This window comes from Moschus berezovskii, chromosome 18, assembly GCF_049115385.1.
Source record: "Moschus berezovskii isolate FMDL1 chromosome 18, NW_MosBer_1.0, whole genome shotgun sequence".
Lineage (NCBI taxonomy): Eukaryota > Metazoa > Chordata > Mammalia > Artiodactyla > Moschidae > Moschus > Moschus berezovskii.
In genome coordinates, this window is record NC_142477.1 from 64156768 (window position 1) to 64175837 (window position 19070).

The window sequence follows — 19070 nt, forward strand, 5'->3', positions numbered from 1 at the left end:
GCAGTAGTAGTAAATCTTCTTGAGGCAGAGGCGCTGTTATTTGCTTAACTTCTGCCACACTGAGTTGGTATAAGCAAGTCATTGTTGTTGTTTTGTCACCAAGTCATTTCTAACTCTCTTGTGACCCCATGGGGCTGTAGCCTGCCAGGCTCCTCTGTCCATGGGATTTCCCAGGCAGGAATACTGGAGTGGGTTGCCATTTCCTCCTCCAGTCAGCCCAGTTTCAAGGAGTGGGGAAATATACTCTGGATCTCTTAATCTTGGTGGTGAAAGACATTGTGTCCATGTTTCTTAATTCACAGTGGTTAAATCTCAGGTCAAGGGTCTGGGATTTTACCCTACTTACAAGCTACTGTGTTAACCGGCCAGAGAACACAAACCAGAGAGAAAGGGTTTCTTACTCCCTGGAAAGCAAGTAGCCACCAGGGCGGTACTCGTGCTGGTCACTTGAGCCTGAATCTTCTCGGGCTTCACAGTGAGGGTCAGATGGGACCTGCACAGGTAAGAGTCTGCACTGAAGAAAGGGAACCCTGAATTGGGAAACCTGAGCACACCTCAGACCACTCATGACCTGTCGCCTCCTCAGGAGAGTGAGAGAGAACCTTCTCTGTACTCTGGAATTTAAACAGATCTTCTCTGGCAGCAGAGGAGGAGATGATTAGATAGCATCACCAACTCAATGGATATGAATTTGGGCAAACTCCAGGAGATCGTGAAGGACAGGGAAGGTGTGCTGCAGTCCATGGGGTCACAAAGGGTTGGACATGATTTAGCAACTAAACAATGAACAGTGATCTCTGGAGAGAAGACACTGAACTGCCTCAGTGTTGCTCAGTGTTATTATCTGGAATGTATCCTTATATAAACATCTTAAATTGGCTGTAATTGACATTGCTCAGAGAACCCAAGCTATGCAGAAATGGGAGATGCTCATGGAGAATTATTTTCTTATATAGTGTATCTTCTTGCACAATAATATGCATTCTTCCCGTATACCAAATCTTATCACTCTTCTCACTAGAATGTCATGTCAGACTTGAGTCCAATATCTTTATCATCTAACTAAGGTCCAAATACAGATAAGGCTCTGCTATGCCATTTTGTAATTAGAGAACTGCAAAACAAAAATACAGTGAGATACTGGTCTGTACCTACTACATAGGTTAAAATTAAGAAAGACTGAGAATATCAAGTGTTCGTGAGGATTTAATTGGAACTCTGGGAGTGTTAAGTGATAAAACTACTTTGTAAAATGATTTGATTATTTTTTAAGAATAAAATTAAACATGCTTATAGACTCAGTTCAGTCACTCATTTGTGTCCCACTCTTTACGACCCCATGGACTGCAGCACTCTAGGCTTCCCTGTCCATCACCAACTCCTGGAGCTTGCTCAAACTCATGTCCGTCAAGTTGGTGATGCCATCCAACCATCTCATCCTCTGCCGTCCCCTACTCCTCCTGCCTTCAGTCTTTCCCAGCATCAGTGTCTTTTCCAGAGTCAGTTTTTCGCATCAGGTGGCCAAAGTATTGGAACTTCAGCTTCAGCGTCAGTCCTTCCAATGAGTATTCAGGGTTGATTTCCGTTAGGATTGACTGGTTTGATCTTGCAGTCCAAGGGATTCCCAAGAGTCTTCTCCAACACCACAGTTCAAAAGCATCAATTCTTTAGCGCTTAGCTTTCCTTATGAACTATCATCTAACAATTTCACTCCCCTTTATTTACCTGCCAGAACTGAAGCCAACATTCTGATAAGAACACAGATGTTATAGCACTCTTGTCTAGGACAGGTTGTCTTAGGGAGGGTATTGACTGGAAAGTGGCACATGGGAGTTTTCTTGGATGAAGGAAAGATTTTATATCTTGATTGCTGTTGGTTTTATGGATGTATGCATTTGCCAAACCATACTCTAAAGGTCTATTTTATTATGTAAATTATGTAAAAATATAAAAGTGGAATTTTTTGCAAATGTGGGAACTCCTTATAGCTTCAATATGTATGTCAACTGCTTTTTTCCACATTAAGATTTTTTTTAACATGTATATACTAACCATGGTTTGATATAAAAGTTTGTTTGGTTAATGTTGCTGGCATTGACGACACTTTCTATTGAATTAGAATTAGGCTAGCAGGGGTCAGACAGCCGTGCTGACCTTGAGAGTGTGACATGTAGCTGTTTTACCAGCCTTCTTTCCTCATCTCTTGCTGTGTGTGTTGTAAGGTATAGTGCATTTTATACATACGGTTGTTTTCATCCTTCAGGATCAAGTGCTCCTTTACAGTTTTTTTTTTCATTACGTAAGTTTCTTACCTTTTTATTCTTATTCTTTTACATATAACTAATTTTCATTGTTTATTAGCATGTACTTACAGGTCATGGGTTAATAATGTCCATGAAGTTCCTCAGAACTAAGCACAGGTTAGTAAATATGATAGCCATGATTAAACTAAAATCTTTCAGAACAACTAAATACCATTTAATAGCTATGGGCATGCCTGAGGAGCCTTTGTTGTGCATTTTAACTTCTGAACTCTTTATTTAAAAAGATCATTCCAACATAAGATTTCTCTTAAATCTAGCCAAGTATAACGTGTGATCTCTTCAGATCCATAGGAAAGTATACATACTATATTTTTTAAAACTTTTATAGTGATTTCACGTTTTAGTTACAAATATTTCCCAAATGAGAGTTTGTCAACAAAGAATGGGAAGGGGAAAATGTGGAAGTTTGAGTATAGATGACTGTGGGTTATTGTTGAAACTGTTAGGGGAAAAAATCACATCAGCATTTTCTTTATGATAAAGAATCTTGAGTTACAACTAATCTTCAAAATCAGAATCTCTAAGGGAGAAGTTACAGTAATCTGTAGTTTTGAAAAATAACCCTAAACTGTACCATGGCACCCAAGGTTTCTTTTTGGTCCATGAGCAACTTTTTTCTTTTAACTGGCTGGAAACTTTGTTGGGATGGTCTATGAATGGTTTTCCAAGTCTGTTTATAAAAATGTATCTTTCTCTTACTAGATTATTCATGTACGACTCTTTGCAACCCCACGAATTGTATAGCCCACCAGGCTTCTCTGTCCATGGAATTCTCCAGGCAGGAATACTGGAGTGGATTGCCATGCCCTTCTCCAGAGGATCTTCCCAACCCAGAGATTGAACACTGGTCTCCTGCATCGCAGGCAGATTCTTATCCACTATTGTGAGTCTTGACTCACCACCTATTCCCACTCCTCCTGTATTTTTCCAGTGTCCTTTATAACTGAACTACCCGGGTTGTCTATATTTGCTATGATGTTATCCTTCTCCCATTTCTTGAATCCCCTACAAACAGCGTTTTGTCTCTGTTACCCCTCAGTAAGATAATCAGTGACCTTTACCTTATTAAACAGTGGCAGTTAAAGTTCTTATTCACATAGTTGATAACTTCCTGCTTGAAATAATTTTTTCCATTTAGCTTTTAGAATATCATAGTTTGGGTGAATGCGGGGTGCTTTCTCTGGCTCACTGCTTCTCTTCAGTGTCCTTTGCTGGCTCTCTTATCTTCTTTATGACCTCTATTTTTATAATATCTCAGGGCTCAACCACAATTTGTTTTCTCCTTCATTCCTTTCTTTTTGAACCCGTACTCTTCTATCCACATTGATGCCCTTGATTCTTTCATGTAATTTCATCACTTTATTTATTTTTTAATACTTATTTATGTGGCTGTGTCAGCTCTTAGTTGTGGCGCTCAGGGTCTGTGGGCTCCAGAGCGTGTGGGCTTAGTTGCTCAGTGGCATGTGGGATCTTAGTTCCCTGACCAGGGATTGAATCCGTGTCCCCTGCATTGGAGGCAGATTCTTAACCATTGGACCACCAAGAACTTTAAATATCTCTAAAGAGATAACTTCCTAATTTATAGTCTCAGTTTGGATTTCTTTCCACATCTCTGAATACTCATATAGCTGTCTACATAGGATCCCACTAGGACAGCTTTCAGGTATTTCAAACTAAAGTCTCGAAACACAAACTTTTCTTCTCTCTAACCTCCTTCTGTAGCCATATTTCATCTCAGTTCATCATCAGTTCCATGTTATCAGACTACCGTGTGTGTGGGAGTATGTTGAGTGACAAAATAAGTGGCCATCTCTGCTTGATATGCACGAAGGTATTTTTTGTGGTATGTGCTATGTGTAGAATTTATGGAGAAAGTTAACTCAGCAGTCCTAAACAATTTTTTATAAAGACAAATAGTCTAATATATTTAGAGTGACCCTTTAAAATTCTGAAACACGTATTTATTAATATCACTGAGCTTTTAAGAAAAAGATGATTCATGATGTATGTACTTTTAATTAATGCTGCTCTTTTGGGGTTCAGTTCAGTCGCTCAGTCGTGTCCGACTCTTTGCAACCCCATGAATCACAGCACGCCAGGCCTCCCTGTCCATCACCAACTCCTGGAGTTCACTCAAACTCACGTCCATCGAGTCGGTGATGCCATCCAGCCATCTCATTCTCTGTCGTCCCCTTCTCCTCCCGCCCCCAATCCCTCCAAGCATCAGAGTCTTTTCCAGTGAGTCAGCTCTTCGCATGAGGTGGCCAAAGTATTGGAGTTTCAGCTTCAGCATCAGTCCTTCCAATGAACACCCAGGACTGATCTCCTTTAGAATGGACTGGTTGGATCTCCTTGCAGTCCAAGGGACTCTCAAGAGTCTTCTCCAGCACCACAGTTCTAAAGCATCAATTCTTTGGCGAACAACTTTCTTCAAAGTCCAACTCTCACATCCATACATGACCACGGGAAAAACCATAGCCTTAACTAGATGGACCTTTGTTGGCAAAGTAATGTCTCTGCTTTTTAATATGCTATCTAGGTTGGTCATAACTTTCCTTCCAAGGAGTAAGCGTCTTTTAATTTCATGGCTGCAGTCAGCATCCACAGTGATGTTGGAGCCCCCAAAAATAAAGTCTGACACTGTTTCCACTGTTTCCCCATCTATTTCCCATGAAGTGATGGGACCAGATGCCATGATCTTAGTTTTCTGAATGTTGAGCTTCAAGCCAACATTTTCACTGTCCTCTTTCACTTTTATCAAGAGGCTTTTGAGTTCCTCTTCACTTTCTGCCATAAGGGTGGTGTCATCTGCATATCTGAGGTTCTTGATATTTCTCCCGGCAATTTTGATTCCAGCTTGTGCTTCTTCCAGCCCAGCGTTCCTCATGATGTACTCTGCATAGAAGTTAAATAAGCAGGGTGACAATATACAGCCTTGACGTACTCCTTTTCCTATTTGGAACCAGTCTGTTGTTCCATGTCCAATTCTAACTGTTGCTTCCTGACCTGCATACAGGTTTCTCAAGAGGCAAGTCAGGTGGTCTGGTATTCCATCTCTTTCAGAATTTTCCACAATTTATTGTGATCCACACAGTCAAAGGTTTTGGCATAGTCAATAAAGCAGAAATATATGTTTTTCTGGAACTCTTGTGTTTTCCATGATCCAGCATATGTTGGCAATTTGATCTCTGGTTCCTCTGCCTTTTCGAAAACCAGCTTGAACATCTGGAAGTTCACAGTTCACGTATTGCTGAAGCCTGGCTTGGAGAATTTTGAGCATGACTTTACTAGCGTGTGAGATAAGTGCAATTGTACGATAGTTTGAGCATTCTTTGGCATTGCCTTTCTTTAGGAGTGGAATGAAAACTGACCTTTTCCAGTCCTGTGGCCACTGCTGGGTTTTCGAAATTTGCTAGCATATTGAGTGTAGCACTTTCACAGCATCATCTTTCAGGATTTGAAATAGCTCCACTGGACCATCACCTCCACTAGCTTTGTTCGTAGTGATGCTTTCTAAGGCCCACGTGACTTCACATTCCAAGATGTCTGGCTCTAGGTGAATATCACACCACTGTGATTATCTTGGTCGTGAAGATCTTTTTTGTACAGTTCTTCTGTGTATTCTTGCCACCTCTTCTTAATATCTTCTGCTTCTGTTAGATCCATACCATTTCTGTCCTTTATCGAGCCCATCTTTGCATGAAATGTTCCCTTGGTATCTCTAATTTTTCTATTCTGTTGTTTTCCTCTATTTCTTTGCATTGATCGCTGAGGAAGGCTTTCTTATCTCTCCTTGCTATTCTTTGGAACTCTGCATTCAGATGCTTTTATCTTTCCTTTTCTCCTTTGCTTTTTGTTTCTCTTCTTCTCACAGCTATTTGTAAGGCCTCCTCAGACAGCCATTTTGCTTTTTTGCATTTCTTTTCCATGGGGATGGTCTTGATCCCTGTCTCCTGTACAATGTCATGAACTTTCGTCCATAGTTCATCAGGCCCTCTATCTATCAGATCTAGTCCCTTAAATCTATTTTTCACTTCCACTGTATAATCATAAGGGATTTGATTTAGGTCATATCTGAATGGTCTAGTGGTTTTCCCTACTTTATTCAATTTAAGTCTGAATTTGGCAATAAGGAGATCATGATCTGAGCCACAGTCAGCTCCTGGTCTTGTTTTTGCTTACTGTATAGAGCTTCTCCATCTTTGGCTGCAAAGAATATAATCAATCTGATTTTGGTGTTGACCATCTGGTGATGTCCATGTGTAGAGTCTTCTCTTGTGTTGTTGGAAGAGGGTGTTTGCTATGACCAGTGTGTTCTCTTGGCAAAACTCTATTAGCCTTTGCCCTGCTTCATTCTGTGCTCCAAGGCCAAATTTGCCTGTTACTCCAGGTGTTTCTTGACTTCCTACTTCAGCATTCCAGTCCCCTAGAATGAAAAGGACATCCTTTTTGGGTGTTAGTTCTCAAAGGTCTTGTAGGTCTTCATAGAATCGTCCAAATTTGGCTTCTTCAGCATTACTGGTTGGGGCATAGACTTGGATTCCTGTAATGAATGGTTTGCCTTGGAAACGAACAGAGATCATTCTGTTGTTTTTGAGATTGCATCCAAGTACTGCATTTTGGACTCTTGCTGACCATGATGGCTACTCCATTTCTTCTAAGGGATTCCTGCCCACAGCAGTAGATATAATGGTCATGTGAGTTAAATTCACCCATTCCAGTCCATTTTAGTTCACTGATTCCTAGAATGTCGACGTTCACTCTTGCCATCTCCTGTTTGACCACTTCCAATTTGCCTTGATTGATTCATGGACCTAACATTCCAGGTTCCTATGCAATATTGCTCTTTGGACCTTGCTTCTATCACCAGTCACATCCACAACTGGGTACTGTTTTTGCTTTGGCTCCATTCCTTCATTCTTTCTGAAGTTATTTCTCCACTGATCTCCAGTAGCATACTGGGCACCTACCGACCTGGGGAATTCCTCATTCAGTATCCTATTATTTTTCCTTTTGATACTGCTCATGGGTTCTCAAGGCAAGTATACTGAAGTGGTTTGCCATTCCCTTCTCCAGTGGACCACATTCTATCAGACCTCTCCACTGTGACCCGCCTGTCTTGGGTGGCCCCACACGGCATGGCTTAGTTTCAATGAGTTAGACAAGGCTGTGGTCCGTGTGATCAGATCGACTAGTTTTCTGTGATTATGATTTCAGTGTGTCTGCCCTCTGATGCCCCCTCGCAATACCTACCATCTTATTTGGGTTTCTCTTACCTTGGTCGTGGGGTATCTCTTCCCAGCTACTCCAGCAAAGCGCAGCCGCTGCTCCTTACCTTTGACGAGGGCTATCTCCTCACGGCCGCCCTCCTGACCTTGAACATGCAGTAGCTCCTCTTGGCCCTCCTGCGCCCGCACAGCTGCTGCCACTTGGATGTGGGTTTTGAAATGTGTTGGTTTCATGTACAGAAACCTAGCAGTGGTTTAAGCAAATAGAGGATTTCGTTTTCTTATACATCAAGAAATCCAGATATTTCTGTGGTTAGCATTGGCTCAGCTACTCATCAGTGCTGTTAAGAAACCCCAGCTTAAAAAAAAAAAAAAAAGAAAGAAACCCCAGCTTGCTTTGTGTTTCTATTTTATCAGCCTTATTGGTAGGCTTTTAATCCTCATGCTTGTTGATTCATAGTCGTCATGTTCACACCCGTCCGTAGATAAGGAAACAGATGTTTTTCCAGAATCCACTACGATTCTACCCCCAAAGTAGACTTCTAAGTATGTGTCATTGAGCTTAACTATGTCATCTGTCACTTGTCCACCCTTCTTGGAAAGGTAAAAGTGGGTATTTAGCTAGGTCCATTACCACCTTGAATAAAAGAAACTTCTGAAAAGAGGGAAAAGACTGATAATCAGTTAACAGTGTTTGCCACAAAGAACCATCAAAAACTACTAAATTTAAATATAATTGGTGATTAGAGTTTATTTGCTTGGGAAAACTTTTATTATTTCTCAGTAAGCTCAAATAAATGGGATTTTAATGGTAGATAGACTGGTATCTGTTACTTAATGTAGGTGAGGGCTCTCAATAGTCTACAAGTTTATTATGAACAATAAATCCAGTGACTATTGAGAAATTAGCGATTTTGTGTGTGAGTTTTTGTGACTGAATTATAGAGAATTTTAATTTAGATTTTGAGATAAGTAAGAAATTGGTAGAGCTGTTCCTTAAAGTCATAAAGATTATTTTTATTGTTAATTTTGTTTCTTTTTTTGGTTTTCATAGAATGTTGGCTCAATTAAGAAACATCAGGGAGATAAATTCAACCCAGTGGTAAGTAGTTTTAATTTCTTTTGTTAGAAAGTGTTTGCATCATTATTATACCTTTTATTTGGTTGGCACCTCTTCTTCCACTGTTTTTGTATCTGCTGTTTTAAGCCTGTTTTATAAAGTGGCTCTTAAATCACAACACTAAAAGTTTAATGAACAGTCCCCGGGTGGATCACTTCCTGTTCAGGTCAGGTCGGTCTTTCTCCCTTTGGTTTACTTCCTTGCAGTATTGTGTAAGGGAGGATCTGTCTGGATTTGGTTACTCATTCCTCTCTTATGTGCTGCTTTCCTCCTCTGACCTCAATAATTAAGGTCCCCCTCCTTTCTTATCAATCAGCAGTTTTAGTCTGCTAAATTGTATTTGTTCAAGGACCACTGAATTTATTCTGAGGTCTCAATTGCTCTTTTCACTGCCTCTCCACTGGAAGTTCTGTTTTGGTTTTTTTTTTAAATTCTGAAAGTTTTCGTTTGAGATAGATAAGTATCTAATTTTTTTTCTGAATTCACATTTTTTTCTGAGAAGTTCTGCAGTATGATTAGGACTACAGAAACATCTTAGAGGTCATTTTACCTCCATTAGCAATTATTCTGCCCTGTAAATTGCCTTCTGCCTCAAGTGCCCTGCACATATGATTTAAATAATATACTAAAGTAAATATACTCTTCTTTTTTTCTGACCACTCTCTGTAGCACATGAGATCTTAATTTCCAGACCACGGATTGAACCCATGCTCTCTTTATTAGGAGTGTGGAGTCTTAAGCACTGGACCACCAGGGAAATCCCCACACTGTTACATCATTGTATTTGGTAATAGTGTGTCATGTCCATTATTCTCAGCTGGGAGTTATGCTTTCAAATCCATTATGATTTCTGGTAAATGTACCTTTTTAGGCAATATTTTGCAAATTATTGAATACTATCATATATAAATATAAGCATGCAGTAGTTATAATATGAACCAGAGTAATAGTTTGAAGTATTATGTTAGTGCTGTCTCTGCAGTAATAGAAATGTTCTTTATCTTTTCTTACTCAGTATGGTATCCATTAGCCACCTGTGAGTATTGAGTGTTTACAATATAGTCAGTGTGACTGAGAAACTAAATTTAAAATTTTGTTTGATTTAACTTGAATTTTCACATTAAAATTCCACTCTACCATATTGGACAAAGCAGATAGTTTTTTCCTATTTTTCTTAAGTGTCCCCCTAAGTGATTATCAGTTGAAAAAGAAAGTGTATATTCATTTTTAGAATCTTTTTTTCATTATCTCATTAAACATACAAGTATAAGCTAAATTCCCCTTTAGTGATTAAATTCTTATTAGATCAATAAAACTGCTTATTCTGAGTAAAATGCACCTTCATATAAACATAAGGTAAGCATATTCAGTAAACTTTATTGACAAGGTAATTTTTTGTTTTTTAACTGAGGTATAGTTTATATATCGAAGAAGGCAATGGCAACCCACTCCAGTACTCTTGCCTGGAAAATCCCATGGGTGGAGGAGCCTGGTAGGCTGCAGTCCGTGGGGTCACTGAGAGTTGGACACGACTGAGCGACTTCACTTTCACTTTTCATTGGAGAAGGAAATGGCAACCCACTCCAGTGTTCTTGCCTGGAGAATCCCAGGGATGGGGGAGCCTGGTGGGCTTCTGTCTGTGGGGTCTCACAGAGTCAGACACGACTGAAGTGACTTAGCAGCAGCTGCAGCAGTTTATATATAACATTATATTAGTTTCAAGTATATGACATAATGATTAGTATTTGTATATGTTGCAAAATGATCCTTACAGTATGTCTAGCAACCATCCATCACCATACATAGAAGCAATTTGTGTGTATGTGTGTGTGTGTGTGTGTAACGAGAGCTTTCAGTCTACTCTCAGCAACTTTCAAACATGCAATACAATATTATTAGCTGTAGTCACTATGCTGTACATTACATCCCCATGACACAGACATTTTAGATAGAAACATTTGATGTTTGACATTATTAGTGTAAGGGAGGAAAAATTTTCCCTTCCCCCAGTTAGGGTTCCTGGCTGGATCTGAAAATTTAACTGACAGAGACAGATTAACAGTAGAAAAGTGTATACATTTGTTTACTGTAAGTTTTAAAGGACCCAGGGAGCCTTTGTAAGGAAAGGAAGACCCAAAGAAACAGTTAAATGAGTATTTTTTTGTGGTGTTTGATGAAGTGGACTGTTGTGTAGAAATGCAGTAGGTCAAGAGTAAATGTAGTAAATGGGGAGATTTAGCAGGTCCCATTCATTAGAATTTCTCTCCCTTCGTCTTTCGAGATACCTTCAAGTATAAAGAGGACACCTTTCACAGAAACATTTTTATGACCTGTTTCAGGGGGAAAGGCACAGAGATCAGAATGACCTTCCTGCTTCTGCTATTTTCTCAGATTCCTTTAGTTTAAAATACTAAGTATTCCCTGAGTACCGTATTTTGTCCTGAACTCCCATCAGTTGTTTGTCTCTGTAAACCCTAAAGGAGAAATATGTAGTAAAGACCTATTGATGTTTGAATTCTGAGATGAGTATATCCTAATATATTGAGAAATAGTATAGTGCAGTATGAGTACAGAATCAGTTTCTTTATGGAAAATGGGGATGATAATAGTACGTGCCTTAAGATATATGAGGATGAAATGAGAATAAACATAGTTTATATGAAGAATTTAGCACAATGCCTGGTGCACATGGTGATTAAGTAAGAATAGTCAGATTTTTTTTCTTTACTTGCTAGGGAAATACTTACCCTTATTGTCAAACACTTTATATGATATAATTTGAAGAGTTAGAAGCAGTGCCTTGCAGATTCATGTTGGAGCCTGAGGCAAAAGAGGAAAATTAGTCATACTGATTCTGTCTTTATTTTTAAATTAACCATGGATTGATGAATTATTTTTCCAAGAGTCTGATTTTTTTACAAAAATGTTGCATTAAAATATTTAATTTGATTACTGAAGTGTTTTACTGTGTCTGAGGCATTTGCCTCACTGACTTCAACCTAGACTTGGCTCTGGGTAGAAGTAATCTAATACTCTAATAGAGTCTTCTGCCTAGGGCAAGAATTTATTATTTTGCAAAGAATTGATAACATTAATTAGAAATCATTTTATTGAGGTGGTCTTTTTTTTTTTTTAGTAAATTAATGTTAGCCTCCTAGTTGGAATTAACCTCTATGTATGTATGTGTTCTTAATAAAACTAGCCTTGAGAATTTAAACTAATTCAGAATTGAATCTTTCTCCCAGTTAGATTGAAATAATGAAGTCTGCACTTTATTGAAGCAAGTTTCTTCTCTAGTGTGTAACCTTAAGCAAATATAAAATCTGTAAACTTTAGAAAAATTGAAAGAACAACATTAATTGAAACAAAATATACTTAGCATATATTGGAATTTTGATGTGAGAGAGTTACAGGAAAGTTAAATGGCTGGTTAGGGAGACCTGAAAATATCTTTGCATTCCCACTTTTCTATTCAGAATTGCATATAGTCAAGTTCTTAATTAAGAAACAGCTCTTAATCAGAAATTAAATAAATATCTTTGTTATATTAGGGTTTTTCTTATTGATGAACAGACTTATAAAGTATAGTTCTTTTCAGTTCAGTAGCTCAGTTGTGTCCGACTCTTTGTGATCCCGTGGACAGCAGCACTCCCGTCACCAACTCCCGGAGCTTGCTTAAACTCATGTCCATCAAGTCAGTGATGCCATCCAACCATCTTATCCTCTGTCATCTCCTACTTCTCCTGCCTTCAATCTTTCCCAGCAACAGGGTCTTTTCCAATGAGTCACTTCTTTGACAGGTGGCCAAAGTATTGGAGTTTCATCTTCAGCATCAGTCCTGCCAATGAATATTCAGGGTTGATTCCCTTTAGGATTGACTGGTTGGATGACCTTACTGTCCAAGGAACTCTCAAGAGTTTTCTCCAACACCACAGTTCAAAAGCATGAATTCTTTGGTGCTCAGCTTTCTTTATGGTCCAATTCTCACATCCATACATGACTTCTGGAAAAACCATAACTTTGACTAGACAGACCTTTGTCAGCCCAGTAATGTCTCTGCTTTTTAATATGCTGTCTAGGTTTGTCATAACTTTCTTTCAAGGAGCAAGTGTCTTAATTTCATGGCTGCAGTCACCATCTTCAGTGATTTTGGAGCCCCCCAAAATAAAGTCTCTCACTGTTTCCATTGTTTCCCCATCTGTTTGCCATGAAATGATGGGATCGGATGCCATGATCTTAGTTTTTGAATGTTGAGTTTTAAGCCAGCTTTTTTACTCTCCTCTTTCACTTTCATCAAGAGGCTCCTCAGTTCTTCTTGGCTTTCTGCCATAAGGGAGGTGTCATTCTAAAATGGTTCTTTTAGAAGAATGTAAATGGTTACTTTGAACTGTGGTGTTGGAGAAGACTCTTGAGAGTCCTTTGGAGAGCATGGAGATCAAACCAGTCAATCCTAAAGGAAATCAATCTTGAATATTCATTGGAGGGACTGATGGTGAAACTGAAGCTCAGTACTTTGGCTACCTGATGTGAAGAGCCAACTCATTAGAAAAGATCCTGATGCTGGGAAAGATTGATGGAGGAGAAAACGACAGAGGATGAGATGGTTGGATGGCATCACCGACTCAATGGACATGAGTTTGACAGGGAGGCCTGGTCTATTGCAGTCCACGGGATCGAAAAGATTCGGACACAGCTGAGTGACTGAACAAGCAACGACAAATGGTTACTTTTAGGATCATTTTGTGAAGTACAGAAGTGCTTGAGTTTATTTTTAAATTCACTATATTATAAAATTTGAGTGTGAAGTGAAGTGGGCCTTAAGAAGCATTACTCTGAATAAAGATAATGGAGGTGGATGGAATTCCAGTTGAGTTATTTCAAATCCTAGGAAAAACGAGATCTTTTCAAGAAAATTAAAGATATCAAGGGAACATTTCATGCAAAGATGAGCTTGATAAAGGACAGAAATTGGACCTAACAGAAGCAGAAGATATTAAGAAGAGGTGGCAAGAATACACAGAAGAACTGTACAAAAAAGATCTTCACAATGAAGATAATCACGATGGCGTGATCACTCACCTGGAGCCAGACATCTTGGAATGTGAAGTCAAGTGGGCCTTAGAGAGCATCACTAGGAACAAAGCTAGTGGAGGTGATGGAATTCCAGTTGAGCTATTTCAAATCCTGAAAGATGATGCTGTGAAAGTGCTGCACTCAATATGCCAACAAATTTGGAAAACTCAGCAGTGGCCACAGGACTGGAAAAGGTCAGTCTTCATTCCAATCCCAAAGAAAGGCAATGCCAAAGAATGCTCAAACTACCACACAATTGCACTCATCTCACACGCTAGTAAAGTCATGCTCAAAATTCTCCAAGCCAGACTTCATCATTATGTGAACCGTGCACTTCCAGATGTTCAAGCAGGTTTTCGAAAAGGCAGAGGAACCAGAGATCAAATAGCCAACATCGGCTGGATCGTGGAGAAAGCAAGAGAGTTCCAGAAAAACATCTATTTCTGCTTCATTGACTATGCCAAAGCCGTTGACTGTGTGGATCACAATAAACTGTGGAAAATTCTGAAAGAGATGGGAATCCCAGACCACCTGACCTGCCTTTTGAGAAACCTGTATGCAGGTCAGGAAGCAACAGTTAGAACTGGTCATGGAACAACAGACTGGTTCCAAATAGGAAAAGGAGTACGTCAAGGTTGTATATTGTCACCTTGCTTATTTAACTTATATGCAGAGTACATCATGAGGAACGCTGGGCTGGAAGAAGCACCAGCTGGAATCAAGATTGCCGGGAGAAATATCAATAACCTCAGATATGCAGATGACACCACCCTTATGGCAGAAAGTGAAGAGGAACTCAAAAGCCTCTTGATGAAAGAGTAGAGTGAAAAGTTTGGCTTGAAGCTCAACATTCAGAAAACGAAGATCATGGCATCTGGTCCCATCACTTCATGGGAAATAGATGGGGAAACAGTGAAAACAGTGTCAGACTATTTTTTTGGGCTCCAAAATCACTGCAGATGCTGATTGCAGCCATGAAATTAAAAGACGCTTACTCCTTGGAAAGTTATGACCAACCTAGATAGTATATTAAAAAGCAGAGACATTACTTTGCCAGCCAAGGTCCATCTAGTCAAGGCTATGGTTTTTCCCGTGGTCATGTATGGATGTGAGAGTTGGACTGTGAAGAAAGCTGATCGCCGAAGAATTGATGCTTTTGAACTGTAGTGCTGGAGAAGACTCTTGAGAGTTCCTTGGACTGCAAGGAGATCCAACCAGTCCATTCTAAAGGAGATCAATCCTGGATGTTCATTGGAAGGACTGAAGCTAAAGCTGAAACTCCAATACTTTGGCCACCTCATGCGACGAGTTGACTCACTGGAAAAGAGTCTGATGCTAGGAGGGATTGGGGGTGGGAGGAGACGGGACGACAGAGAATGAGATGGCTGGATGGCATCAGCGACTCGATGGACATGAGTTTGAGTGAACTCCGGGATTTGGTGATGGACAGGGAGGCCTGGAGTGCTGTGATTCAGGGGTTGCAAAGAGTTGGACACTACTGAGCGACTGAACTGAACTGAACTGAAAAGAAGATGATGTTAAAGTGCTGCAGTCAATACGTCAGCAAATTTGGAAAACTCAGCAGTGGCCACCAGACTGGAAAACGTGTTTTCATTTCCCAAACAACATTCAAATTACAGTGTAATTGTGCTCATTTCACATGCTAGGAAGATTATGCTCAAAGTCCTTCAAGCTAGGCCTCAGCAGCAGTACATGAACTAAGAGCTTCCAGATGTACAGCTGAATTTAGAAAAGGCAGAGGAACCAGAGATCAAATTGTCAACATTCATTGGATCATAGAGAAAGCAAGGGAATTCCAGAAAAACATCTATTTCTGCTTTATTGACTATGTTAAAGCCTTTGACTGTGAATCACGACAAACTGTGGAAAATTCTTAAAGAGACGAAAATACCAGACTACCTTACCTGCCTCCTGAGAAACCTGTATGCCGATAAAGAAGCAATAGCTCGAACCGGACATGGAACAACAGACTGGTTCAAAATTGGGAAAGCAGTGAGACAAGACTGTATATTGTCACCCTGCTCATTTAACTTGTATCCAGAGTACGTCATGCAAAATGCTGGGCTGGATGAATATCAAGCTAGATTGCCAGAAGAAATGTCAATAACCTCAGATACGCAGATGATACGATCAGAATGGGACAGAGTGAAGAGAGACTAAGGAGCCCCTTGATGAAAGTGAAAGAGGAGAGTGAAAACGCTGGCTTAAAGCTCAACATTAAAAAAGCTAAGATCATGGTATCCGGTCCCATCACTTCATGACAAATAGGAGGGGAAAACGTGGAAGCAATGACAGACTTCTTTTTCCTTGAGATCCAAGTTTACTGAGGACAGTAACTGTAGCCGTGAAAAAGACGCTTGCTCCTTGAAAGGAAAGCTGTGACCAGCCTAGACAGCACATTAAAAAGCAGAGACATCACTTTGCCAACAAAGGTGCAGATAGTCAAAGCTATGGTTTTTCCAGTAGTCATGTGAGAGTTGGACCATAAAGAAGACTGAGCACTGAAGAATTGATACTTTGGAACTGTGGTGTTAGAGAAGACTCTTGAGAGTCTCCTGGACTTCAAGGAGATCAAACCAGTCAATCCTAAAGGAAATCAGCCCTGAATATTCATTGGAAGGACTGATGCTGAAGCTGAAGCTCCAATACTTTGGTCACTTGATGCAAAGAGCCAGCTCATTGGGAAAGACCCTGTTGCTGGGCAAAAGGAGAAGGGGGCGGCTCAGGATGAGATGTGTGGTAGCATCACTGACTCATTGGACATGAATGAATCTGAGCAAACTCCAGGAGGTGGTGAAGGACAGGAGAGCCTGGCATCCTGTAGTCCATGGGATCGCAAAGAGTCAGATAGGACTTAGTGACTGAACAACAACAGATATATAAAATTTGATAGGAAAGCAGTGTAAATGCATTCTGTTGAGTGTGTTTACAGAAGGGAATATTTATCTGTTATGTGTAAACTCTGAGAATTGAACTGGAATAGTTTGTTTTGAAAAATCGTTATAATGCTTTTACTAAACTTATTTTTGTTTGCATATTTCAGTGTATAAAAATGACTACAAAACGAAGTTTATTTGTGCGGTTGGTACCATGTCGTTGTCTGCGAGGAGAAGAGGAGACTGTCACTACTCTTGATTATTCTCATTGTAGTTTGGAGCAGGTTCCCAAAGAGATTTTTACTTTTGAGAAAACTTTGGAGGAGCTCTACTTAGATGCTAATCAGATTGAAGAGCTTCCAAAGGTATGTTAATATAGTCTTTGAAGAATTCCCTTTGGTTTTTTTTAATGCCTAGAAATACGATATTCCCAATGTTGCCATAATGCTGATACATATGTATGTATTATTGCCCCTGTTTTGGTTTAATTTCATCTTTAGGATATGTAACACAATTCAGATTTTTTAAAATGAATTTTTAACCTTTATCTCTTCAAGTTAATTGCTTTATCTTTTCAAGTTAATTGCTTATTTATGCAAATAATTTAAAATTTTATATTTAATTCCAGGCTTGTTAGAGCCACTAAGGTAGATAATGAAGTGAAGTGAAAGTCACTCAGTCATGTCCAGCTCTTTGGGACCTCATGGACTATACAGAAAAAATTTTCAAGGCCAGAATACTGGAGTGGGTAGCAGTTCCCTTCTTCAGGGGATCTTCCCAACTCAGGGATCGAACCCACGTCTCCTGCATTGCAGGCAGATTCTTTACCAAATGAGTCACCAGGGAAGCCCAAGAATACTATAGTGGGTAGCCTATCCCTTCTCCAGGGAATCTTCCCAACCCAGGAATTGAACTGGAGTTTCCTGCATTGGAGGTGGATTCTTTACCAGCTGAGCTACCAGGGAAGCCCAGGGTAGATTATAAGACTGTACAGTTGCTGCAGCCAATAGATTTACCTAGACAAAGAATTGAAATTAATGTATTTCTAGTTTTCATGAGACTTTGATCTACATTATAGTAATTGAGGATAAATTGTCCTTTTTAGTTATCACATCAGAATTTTGTTTTTTAACAGCTTTGCAGAAGTGCTATTCTGTTTTCCCCATTTCAGTTTTGTCTGGAAAGGCATTGGAGGACTTAACTATTTCTGAAACGTAGGAACAACTAGCAGGAGAAAGTTGGTTTGTTGCCATGAAACATCCTTTCCCATTAACAACTTGCTTGCTAAAATATTTTAATTGTTACTAATTTTTTTTCCTTAAATTCTAACCTGACTTCATCGCCTACTCAGTTTCTTATTTTTGCAAAAAAGTTGCGGTAGTTTTACCACCCAAACAACAGTGTTTTTTAAGCTGTGGGTGTAACTCATTCAGTTCAGTTCAGTTCAGTCTCTCAGTCGTGTCCGACTCTTTGGGACCCCATGAATCACAGCACGCCAGGCCTCCCTGTCCATCACCAACTCCTGGAGTTCACTCAAACTCATGTCCATCGAGCTGGTGATGCCATCCAGCCATCTCATTAGTGGCTCATAAAAATCAATTTAATATATGGGGCATTTCCAAAAAATAAACTCTTATTTGGACTGGTGTATTTAGAAGACAAAAAGTACAAGACATCCAATTAAATTACAATTTTCAAATAAAGAGTAATTTTTTAGTATAAGTGTGTTTCACTTATAGGACATCTCTCTCACTAAAAAAATTATTGTTTATCTGAACTTCAAGTTTAACCAGGCATCCTGTATTTTATTTAGTAACCCTAACTATCATAGAGTAGAAAATAGTGTCACATGTATCTGTTGTAACATAAAATATTCGTTTTAGATCTATGTGTGTGTTTATATACATCCTGGATGGCAGCATTGTTTTGAAAGAGTTGCTCTTTGGGTGGCTAGTATAGTAGTAAAATGATTCTGAAAGCCAGCACCATCCAAGATTGTCTTATAAAGAAATCTTTATATAGCTATGGATAAAATATTAGAAGTTGTGGGTTGCATGTTCATGAATTTCTTCCCTAGGTTGTGATAGGGTGCTTTGTAATTGACTGTTTTCTTGCATGTTATTTTTCAGCAGGGAATTTATCTTCCTTAGCTAGGTCTCCTTCTGAGAAGGCAATGGCAACCCACTCCAGTACTCTTGCCTGGAAAATTCCATGGATGGAGGGGCCTGGTAGGCTGCTGTCCATGGGGTCGCTAAGAGTCGGACACGACTGAGTGACTTCACTTTCATGCATTGGAGAAGGAAATGGCAACCCACTCCAGTGTTCTTGCCTGGAGAATCCCAGGGACAGCGGAGCCTGGTGGGCTGCCATCTATAGGGTCGCACAGAGTTGGACACAACTGAAGCAACTTAGCAGCAGCAGCTAGGTC

General features: G+C 39.6%; 1 protein-coding gene across 10 annotated transcripts in view; it reads left to right on the top strand.

The window, feature by feature from the left end:
- The window catches only part of ERBIN (erbb2 interacting protein), a 133376-nt gene that overhangs the window by 42797 nt on the left and 71509 nt on the right, over positions 1-19070 (top strand). For all 10 annotated transcript variants that reach the window (XM_055421959.2, XM_055421960.2, XM_055421963.2 and 7 more), the window contains exons 2-3: positions 8607-8654; positions 16810-17007. In XM_055421959.2, the coding sequence (XP_055277934.2) occupies positions 16819-17007 (189 nt within the window). In that variant the 5' untranslated portion in view covers positions 8607-8654; positions 16810-16818. The remainder of the gene's footprint in view (positions 1-8606; positions 8655-16809; positions 17008-19070) is intronic.